General features: G+C 24.0%; 1 protein-coding gene across 1 annotated transcript; it reads right to left on the bottom strand.

Annotated features, from left to right (window-relative positions):
- Positions 1–1,124: 1,124 nt before the first annotated feature.
- LOC149032455 (uncharacterized) lies at positions 1,125–9,340 on the bottom strand. The gene is made up of 8 exons (XM_089173115.1): positions 9,285–9,340; positions 8,865–9,162; positions 8,165–8,779; positions 3,424–3,766; positions 2,356–2,507; positions 1,656–2,270; positions 1,439–1,547; positions 1,125–1,267 (listed from the first exon to the last, which is right to left on the bottom strand). The coding sequence occupies exons 1-8, from the start codon at positions 9,338–9,340 to the stop codon at positions 1,125–1,127; spliced, it is 2,331 nt and encodes a 776-aa protein (XP_089029241.1).
- Positions 9,341–11,324: the final 1,984 nt, after the last annotated feature.

Here is an 11,324-nt window from a genome sequence, read left to right as displayed (position 1 = left end):
TTGTATAATGTACATAAAATTACTTAATATTATGTATTAAATATATTACAAAAAATCAAAATATCAAAACAAAATATTTTATTTTAATATTATATGATAAAATAAAACATAATATATATTATTATTAATATTTTATTTTAATATTATAGAATAAAATAAAATATTTTATTTATCTAAATTTGATTTGTTATTTTAGTAGTATTTTATTTCAATTTTGAATAATCAACTACCTAAAATAATATTTCAAATATTATTTTCAAATATATACCATGGCGCATTTTTCTTGCGTTTATTTTTTCCATAGAAAAAGTCTTCTTTTTATTTTATGTTTTTTTTTTTAAAGTATTATAATTTTCTATATTTAAAAACAAAAACTAAATACTTAACGAAAATAATAACTTAGAATTTCAAACCGACAATTGTCTACTCAAGTATTAAAATATAACAAATTACAATCTAATAACAAAAAATAACAATAGGTAAGAGATTATAAATGTAAATGTAAAAGTAATAATAAAATATATAAAACAAATTTTCACTGCACGTTAAATAAACTGTAATAGAAATTATGAGATTTCGACACCGATTTCAATCTTTCCATAATTATTAGTCTCGAATATTATACACGAAAAAATGACAATATTCAACAGTCATTATTTAATATTAGTATGATAAAATTTTTAGTACTATACATTCATCATTAAAACGAACATAAAAATTACTTTTCTGATTAAATTTACTATACATGCAATTTAAATTATATAAGATTGATCAATTAAAAGAAAAACAAATGAACCAGCAAGTTTCCTATTTTAATTTTTTTTTAAGATCCTAGGTGATCTCAGATGAATACAAGAAAATGTTGAAAGTATCGCAAAGACGATATTTACAAACCGTTAAGACTCAGTTAGTTGTTTTGTTTTTAATTAATCATGTATAAGACACAGTATTTTTTCAAAGAACAATAAATAATACCATCAAAATACAAAAACACACGGCAGTCTACAACAAAAAGCCCTCAAGTAAGGAAACCAAAAAGTTTTACAATAAGAATTACTTTTTTTTAAAGTTCAACACATGACAAAGGTTTTCCTTTTCATTTATATACTTCTTCTTTTGCCACTTTAAGAAATTGAAAATACTGGACTATCCTGTCTACTTCTATCAGTATAAGAAACTGCATATTCTTCTCTTTCAGGTCTCATATTTATTCCTCTACTAAATACGATAACAAGAGTATAAATTGTTCCAGCTGCTGCTAATAATACTATAAATATTACAATAACTGGCGTTAATTTTGAAACAGTTTGACACATATGGTCTATATTTATCTTATGCAATGGAATATTGTTATTTGGACATTTTAAATTTTTTAGATCTTTATAAAAAAATCGACTTGATATTAGGAATTTCATTAGTTCATAATTTTTGCAAGTACATAAAATTGGGTTTCCACTAAAAGTAAATTTTTTCCAAGATATTGATTCCAAGTGATATGCAACTACAGAATCAATTATTGATATATCGTTATTATGTAATTCTAATACCTAAACAAACAAAAAAATAAGAAAAATGTAGGCAAATTTCGAGATTAATTTTTACGAATAAAATAAAAAATAATAAAATAAAAAATAATAAAATAAAAAATTTCGTACTTGAAGGCTACTTGGTAATCCATCAAGCGTTACGTTAGATATCTTATTATTGGATAAGAGTAAACTCGTAACGTTTATTGGATAGAAGGGTTTAAGTGACGGTATCTCCTTTAAATAATTTCCTGTCAAATTTATAATTAAAGGATTGTCTTTTTGAAAGATAATCCTTGTCTTATCGATTACAAATTTAGTCTTTTTTCTATACGAGCAATCTAAAATACGAGTCTTGTCTGACATTCTTATACTGCAAGTACAACCATCCTGACACCGTTCTGTAGTTTTAAAGTATTCGTTCTCACTACATATATAATTTTCGAAATTCAGATTAATAATTTCTTTATCAATCACCCCATCAGTGCTTAGACACGTTAAATTTCCGAATGTAATAGAATAACTATCATAAACTTCTTTGGACATGTTTTTTCTAAAATAACGTAAAATATTATAAAAAGAACAATCACATAATAAAGGATTGTGTTGCATGTAAATAACAGTATTACGGTCCTCTTTAGACTTAGATACCATTTCCTCGATCTGATCTAAATTCAAATTTGTTATATTATTATAACTCAGATCGACTATAATTTTTAGTGACGGTAAAGTGAATAAAGTTATCTACGAAATAAAAAAATAAATAAATGAAGCTACATTTAGACGATTATTTAAGCTTATGTATTTATACTCTATTTCGTTATCTTACCGATACGTTACTAATCATGTTGTGACTCAAATCTAAAATTCTTAACTCATTGTTACCAGTTGACCAATCATCAAAGAACTGTTTAATGCTACAATTCGATAAATATAATTCATTCAGAACTTGATTTTCATTAAATATTGGCAATCGGTGATCTACATGAGTAAATTTTATTGGATTATGAGATAACCTTACAATGTTTAGATTTTTAAGAGAGATATATCCCTCTCTGCTGATATAATTTATTCGATTTCTTTCCATATTTAATTCATATAAAGAACTCGAGTAGATAAATAGATCACTAAAAATAATCAGTTTTTAAGATAAATGTAAGATTAAAATAAAATGGTTTTGATGCTTATGTACACAGGTATGAAGTTATACTACATAAGTTATATTCTACAAATTGTTAAATAACTTACTTTGATACACGAGAAATAAAGTTGTTTGACAAATCAAGTACTTTTAAATTTTCCATACCTACAAAAATATTTCTAGGGATAATTTCAAGTTTGTTATTTTTTAATGACAGACGTTTAACATTTCTCAAACTAAGGAAACTATTCGAGAGTAATGTTACAAGTAAGTTATTATTTAAGTTGATATACTCTATTGAAATTGAACCCCAAAAGAGATTTTCTGGTAAAAATGTAAATTTGTTATTGTTCAAATAGACATGTTGAAGTTCTTTTAAATGCGATAAAAAATAATCTGGCAAGGTGTACATTTCATTATTATGTAAATATAGCTTTCTCAATTTTTCATTTTTTTCAAACAGATTTGGTGGGATAGAAGAGAAATTATTACTAGATATATCAAGCTTTTCCAAATTCTTTAAATCATGAAACAAAGGCAACGGAAGATCCACTAAATAATTACGAGATAGATCCAAATATTTTAAAGATACTAATTGATCAAATGTTCCAGCTTTGATTTCATGCAAATGGTTTGAACTAATATTTAAATATTCCAGATTTGTTAAATTATTAAATGTTTCGTTATGTATCGTTTCTAATCTACTCAAATATAAATTAATTTGTTTTAGGTTCAGATTATTATGAAAAATATCACCGGGTAAGGAAAGAGAATTATTTGATAAGTCAATATGCTCCAATAAAGGAATATCCAAAAACAAATCACTAGGAATCTTAGTTAAACCATTATGAGATAATATTAATTTTTTCAAATATTCGAATCCATGAAATTGCTTTCTTTCTATTGGTTCGTTAATAGCTCTGAAAGCTTGAAATATTAGGATTTGTGTGTCGCTTGCACCTAGTTGTGTCACCACCTCTTTTAAAGTAAGTGATTCCGATAATCCACAGTATTCGATGCTAACATTTTCGAGAATCGATTTTATTCTACTGCTCATGAAATAAAAATTTTCCCATCCGCTCCAATCTTTACAAATGATCTGCAAATTTATCATTTTATTTTACTCGATGAAACTAAGAAATTAATTGATTAAAACAAATATAAGATTTAAGATTATCTGAATAAATCTCTTTACTATAGAAATAGTTTTGCAATTTAAAAGAAGAAAGTAGGTAATAAAATTGCTTTTATTAAAAAACTTTCGTGTATATACCTTTACTTCATTCCTCGATTTTATGATGATGTTAAATCTTGTACTATTTTTACCATCACAAACCGCATTTATTTGCACATGATCTATTAACGAACAATTGCAATTTGGATTCTCTATGCAAGGAATACATTTGATTGGTGTTAACGTAATTAAAAATATGACTAAGACTCTGATAATCATCTTCTATTAATTGTCCACTAGAAAAAGAACATAAAACAAAGAAATAAGTTTAATGTTGTTCGTAATAATTCCGTTTTAAAATATAATTTAAATTGAAAAAAAAATTGTAATATAAATTTGCATTAAAGAACTACATTTGACAAAGCTACGATTTATTGCTTTAACTATCTCTTCTTATAGTTGTTCAAGTTGATTTTTATTGGTTTCTGAGATTTTACGTTTTTATTCAAAAAAGAGATGTAGTAAACAAACAAAATCAAATAATACAGATTTTAAATAAAGTAAGTATAGCAGAGAGCTACAAATGATCAGGTCGTTAAGCTATTTTATTATTTAAAATGAAATTTACTTAGCGATTAAGACACTATTTAAATTAAATGTATTTATTTCTAATAGTTTATTAAATTTAAAATTGACCTTCATCGAGAAAACAATATCAACTGTATATGCAAATTATATGAATGAAGAAGAAATAAGTAAACAAGGAACTTCCATATAATGTAATATACTCGCACACTTTTAATTTAAATACATTACATTATACATATATTATTACTTATATGTGTACATTAATGTGCTATTCTTTCTTTATATTTCTTAGTCTTATATTTTTATTTTTATTAATCACTAATAAAAATTATTCCCTTTCTTTTTTTTCTTCCTTCTTACTTTATTCTATTATTTTCTTTTTTTGATTGCTTATATTTTATAAATTGTAATCAAGAAACCTAATTTACAATATATGCTATGTTTTACTAACACTTGTTTGATATAAGAAAAATGATTTCCATACTTACCTACAATTTTAGTTGAATAATTAATAAATAAATGATTCAGCTACTTTATCTATATTTTGATGTAGCTTCTGTTGCTTGTCTCAATGATTTTAATAGGTTCTAGATGTTACAATGTCTCCTATAAGTTTAAAAAATAAACTAAAATTTTATTTCCAATTTTATGCGTTTTTAAATACAAAACAATAAAATAATCATCCGGACAAAAGACAACTTAGAATTAAAAAAAGAAAAGATAAAAACATTAAAAAAAGTTAATAACATAAAAAGACGGTATATGATTTGATAATCATTTTATATAATGATTAACCTAATAATTAATTTATTAATTTAATAATATTAATCAAAGTAATTAAATTTATTAAATAAAATTATAATGGTATATACATTGCATAATATATTTCTCAAATCGATAATGAATGAATATATATTTAAGTAAATATATATATATATATATAATTATAATTCTTATTATTATATGTAGCAATTAAAATATACTAAATTATTTTTAATAATAAATAAAATTTCTTAATTATTATTAGACACGGAATATGAAAAATAATAATAAATTTATATTATAATAATTAAATGAAAAGAAAAATAACGTATTATTGCTCGTTTCAATTTAAATTATTAGATCAAAATAACTATTTAGCACAAGTCTACTTACTTCTATGTAATCCCAGAGATTAGTATTGCTCCGGAAAGAGAGAGAGAGAATTTATATTTATATAAGTGTAAGTAAATTCGTGAAAACCTTAACTAATGAATTATTATTAGATGGATCGATAACAATCATGTTTAGTATAATTTAACCTTATTAACCTCGGAAAAGACATGATTACAAATGAACTAATCAAATCTAAAAGAATCTTACTAATAGAGAGTAGAGCAAACAAGTGAAATAAGACTGGGTGTCAATCTGAATCCGGTTCTATTTCCTTGTATTTGGTTTAGATGATTTTTCACAATAATTCGTAAAACACTTGAGTACATCCATTTACGCAAATACACGCATAGATAGAAAAGAAAAACTTTTATGAGGAGAAGTGTCATTAGTCTTCTGGATCGGCAGCTGTATAGCTGACTCTAAAAAATAAATTACTACCATAATCCATGGTATTTATGAAAATTAAAAAACTATATCATAATTGGCAAGGATTTTTATACAAGCTTGGTAATATTCCGAGTTGAAAATAAATCTCATTTTAATGATAAAAGTTAATGATTTTGCAAAATAATAAACAACTAATATGTTCTTTACAATTATTACAAGTTTTGTTTGATTATTATACTATATTTTTAGGGTAAATAATATATTTTTGTAAATATCAGAAAAATTGATATTATATATCTTCAAAAAATCAAGAAAAAAGGATAGGGTTTGATCTGGTTATAATACTGTTATAATGCATAAACGATTAAAACATATATACTTTTATTTATTACAAGTATTTATTAGTATAAAATATTTAATTTGTTTAACAAATTATATTTCTAAAAATAATATTGTATTTAGAGACGATTTTTTTCTAAAATTTTGCATTATTTTTCGAAATATGTTTAAAATCATTGTGATAATGAATGATATCTTCTTTTACATTACATTAAAATTTCTCATTATTTACGATTATACCATTGATTAGTAAAAATATACTATACATATGTAGTATAATTTACATAAAATTACTTAATATTATGTATTGTATATATTACAAAAAATCAAAATATAAAAACAAAATATTTTTATTTTTATTTTATATGATAAAATGAAATATTTTATTTATCTAATTTTGATTAGTTATTTTAGTAGTATTTTATTTCACATTTGAATAATCAACTACCAAAAATTATATTTGGAAAATTATTTTGAAATATATACAATGACGCATTCTAAATTATTTTTCGTTTACTCTTTTATAGTAAAAGTCTTTTTATTTTGTCTGTTTTTGAAAAGTATTATAGTTTTTCTTAGTTAAAACAAAAAAAAAAACTAAAAACTTAACGAAAACGATAATTTAGAATTTCAAACAGAATTTCGTCATATCAAATATTAAAATATAATACTTTACAATTAAATAACAATAAATATAACAATACACATGAGATCATAAATGCAAATGTAAAAGTGATAATAAAATATATAAAACAAATTTCCACTGAACATTCCATAAAACGTAGTAGAAATTAAGAGTTATTAACACTGATTTTAATCTTTCTCTAATTATAAGTCTTCAATATTATAAATAAAAAAATGACAATATTCAAAACTTATTATTTTATATTAGTTTAAAACGTTTTTTAGTACTTTATATACATGGTTAAAACGAACACAAAGATTACTTTTCTGATAAAATATACTATACTTGCAATTTATATTATATAAGACTGCTCACACACACACACAATTAAAAGAAAAACAAATGAACCAACAAGTTTCGTATTTTAATTTTTCCTTTAGATCTTAGATGATCTCAGGTAGATACAAAAAAAGGTTGAAAATATCCAAAAGACGACATTTACAAGCCTTTAAGACTTAGTTGGTTGTTTTGTTTTTAATTAATCATGTATGAGACACAGTATTTTTTCAAAGAAAAATAAATAATACCATTAAAACTAAAACACAAGACAACTTACAACAAAAAGCCCTCAAGTAAGGAAACCAAAAAGTTTTACAATAAGAATTACTTTTTTTCAAAGTTCAACACGTGACAAAAGTTTTCCTTCTCACTTATATACTTTTTCTTCTGGTATCAAAACAATATTTAAATATTGGATAGTCTCGTCTTCTAAATATTCTTCTTTGAAGTCTGGGTAAAAGGTAATAATAACCACTGACTAAACACACAATTAATACAATTACCAATATAATTATTACAGTTGGCATCAAATATAAAGCAGGGTTACAAAAATCGTCTATTATTAATCCATGCACAGCAATATCGGTATGTGCACATTTTAAGTTTTTTAGATCTTCATGATTAAAATTATTTGATATGACGAAATTAATTAGATCTTGATTATCGCAAGTACAAAGAATTGGGTTTCCACTTAAAGTGAATTTTTTCCAAGCTATTGATTTCAAGTAATCTACAACTGTAGAATTAATTATTGATAAATTGTTATTATGTAATTCCAATACCTAAAAAAAAAAATTGAAAAATAAAAAAAAATAAAAAATAAACATAACAAAATAAAAATAAAAAAATATTGCAATTATTTCTAACGAATAAAATAAAAAATATCGTACTTGAAGGCTTGTTGGTAATTTATCAAGCGTTACGTTAGATATGTTATTATTGGATAAAAGCAAACTCGTAACATTTATTGGATATAAAGATTCAGTTGATGGTATCTCCGTTAAATAGTTTCCTGTCAAATCTATAATTAAAGGATAGTCTTTTTGATAGTTAAACTTTGACTTATCGATTACAAATTCGATCTTATTATCATAAGAGCAATTTAAAATACGAGTATGGTCTGACAGTCTTATATTACACTGACAATGATATTGACATTGTTTAGTAGTATTAAAGTATTCGTCTTCACTGCATGTATAATTTTCGAAATGCAGATTACTTATCTCTTTATCAATAACTCCATCAATGTTTAGACACGTTAAATTATCGAATTTAATACTATACTTATCGTAAACATCTCTGGACATGTTTTTTCCATCATAACGCAAAATATTATAGAAAGAACAATCACATAAAAAAGGATTGTGTTTCATGAAAATGACAGTATTACGGTCTTCTTTAGACTTAGATGCAATTTCCTCGATTCGATCTAAATTCAAATTTGTTATTTTATTATAACTCAAATCAACTACAATTTCGAGGGACGGTAGCGTGAATAAAGTTGTCTACGAAATAAAAAAATAAATAAATGAAGCTACATTTAAACGATTATTTAAGCTTATGTATATATACTATATTTCATTATCTTACCGATACGTTACTAATCATGTTTTGCCTCAAATCTAAAATTCTTAACTCATTGTTACCAGTTGACCAATCATCAAAGAATTGTTTAATGCTACAATTCGATAAATACAATTCTTTGAGATGTTGATTGGTATCAAATATTGGCAATTGGTGATTTGTATGATTAAATTTTAGTGGATTATGAGATAACCTTGCAATGTTTAGATTTTTAAGTGAGAGAAATACCTCTCTGCTAATATAATTTATTTGATTTCTTTCTATATTTAATTCATTTAAGGAAACCAAGCCGTTAAATAGATCACTAAAAATTAATCAGTTTTTAAGCTAAATGCATAATTAAAAAATAATGGAGTTGATGCTTATGTACACATGCATGAAGTTAGACTACACAAGTTACATTCCACAAATTATTTAATAACTTACTTTGATATATGATCAATTGCGTTGTTTGACAAATCAAGTACTTTTAAATTTTCCATATCTTTAAAAATATTATCAGGAAGAATTATACGTTTGTTGTTTTTTAATGATAGATATGTAACATTTTTTAGGCCATGGAAAATTTTTACGGATAAAGTTATAAGAGAGTTATCGTTTAAGTATATACGTTGTAACGAATTTAATTTCCAGAAGAGTTTTTCTGGTAAAGATGTAAATTTGTTATTGTTCAAATAGACATGTTGAAGTTCTTTTAAATATGATAAGAGATTCTCTGACAACGAGCTCATTTCATTATTATTTAGATATAGTTCTTTCAATTTTACATTTTTTTCGAACAGAGTTGGTGGTATAGAAGAGATATGATTTCTAGAGATATCAAGCTTTTCCAAATTCTTTAAATCATGAAACAAAGGCAACGGAAGATCCACTAAATAATTACGAGATAGATCCAAATATTTTAAAGATACTAATTGATCAAATGTTCCAGCTTTGATTTCATGCAAAAGGTTTGAGATAATATTTAGATACTCTAGATTTGTTAAGTTATTAAATGTTCCGACAGGTATGTTGTATATTCCACTTGAAGTTAAATTAATTCTTTTTAGATTCGAATTTCTGCTGAAAATATCAACCGGTAGGTCAATATTATTAATTGATAAGTCAATATACTCCAATTGTGGAATATCGAAAAACAAATCACTAGGAATACTAGTTAAACCATTATGAGATAATATTAATTTTTTCAAAGATTCGAATCCTTGAAGATGCTCTTTTTTTAGTGTTCTGTAAAGAGATTTAAAAGATTGAAATATAAGGATTTTTGTGCCTTTGGCACCTAATTGTTTTACCACGTCTTTTAAACCAATATTATTTGAAAATTCACATTTTTCAAATAACAGATACTCAAGTATGAAATCGGTTCGTTTGCTTTTAAAATTAAAATTTTCCCATCCGCTCCAATCTTTACAAATGATCTGCAAATTCATCATTTTACTTTACTCAATAAAACTAAGAAATTAATTGTTTAAAACAAATATAAGATTTAAGATATTCCGAATAATACTCTTTAATATAGAAATAGCTTTGCAATTTAAAAGAAAAAAGTATTTAATAAAATTGCTTTGTATTAAAAAACTTCCGTGTATATACCTTCACTTCATTCCTTGATTTTATGGTGATGTGAAACCTTGTACTATTGTTAACATCACAAACAATATTCGTTTCCAACGGATATATTGACGAACAATCGCAATTTGGATTCTCTATGCAAGGAATACATTTGATTGGTGTGAACGTAATTAAAAATATGACCAAAATTCTGATAATCATCTTCTATTAATTGTCCACTAGAAAAAGACATAAAACAAAGAAATAAGTTTAATGTTGCTCGTAATAATTCAGTTTTAAAATATAATTTAAATTGAAAAAAAATTGTAATATAAATTTGCATTAAAGAACTACGTTTGACAAAGCTACGATTTATTGCTCTAACTATCTCTTCTTATAGTAGTTCAAATTGATTTTTATTGGTTTCTAAGATCTTACGTTATCATTCCAAAAATTGAGCGAGTACTTGTTTAGTTCCACACATTTTTAAATCACTTCTAAAGAGCACAAAAGGAAACTCATTAAAGTATGAACACACTGGGAACTAAGTTTTCTTTGCTGATGTGTTTAACTTATTTGATAAACAGAGAAACTACAACAACGCTTCCTAGCCAAATCGTAAACAGTAATATTTAAACTATCTTCTGAACACTGAGTAGAATAAACCTTATAAAAATTTCGAAGAAAGCTATTATAATAAGTGAAATACTAGAATAATTTTTTAAAACAACAAAAGAAAAATAATAAAATTTAATATTTAATTCATATAACATAAAATAGTTATAATTTATAAACAATATACCACAGATTTTAATTAAAGTAAATCTCTCAAATAGACATAAATAATTATTTCGTTAAGCAAGCTTGTTATTTCAAATCAAATTTACCCGGCGGTTATAATTTTATTTAAATTAA

The sequence above is a fragment of the Polistes dominula genome, unplaced genomic scaffold, assembly GCF_049000335.1.
Source record: "Polistes dominula isolate Pdom_NZ unplaced genomic scaffold, Pdom_raw_medaka contig_22, whole genome shotgun sequence".
Classification (NCBI taxonomy): Eukaryota; Metazoa; Arthropoda; class Insecta; order Hymenoptera; family Vespidae; genus Polistes; species Polistes dominula.
This window is presented reverse-complemented; position numbering and strand designations above follow the sequence as displayed.

Excerpts from the sequence above, each read along its gene's own strand:
- LOC149032455 (XM_089173115.1), bottom strand. The coding sequence starts at position 9,340 with ATGGAAAATTTAAAAGTACTTGATTTGTCAAACAACGCAATTGATCAT. Across the intron at positions 9,163-9,284 it reads GCAATTGATCATATATCAAA|TGATCTATTTAACGGCTTGG; the intron begins GTAAGTTATTAA and ends ATTAATTTTTAG. Across the intron at positions 2,508-3,423 it reads TAATTCTCTTTCCTTACCCG|ATCACCGATTGCCAATATTT; the intron begins GTGATATTTTTC and ends TTACTCATGTAG.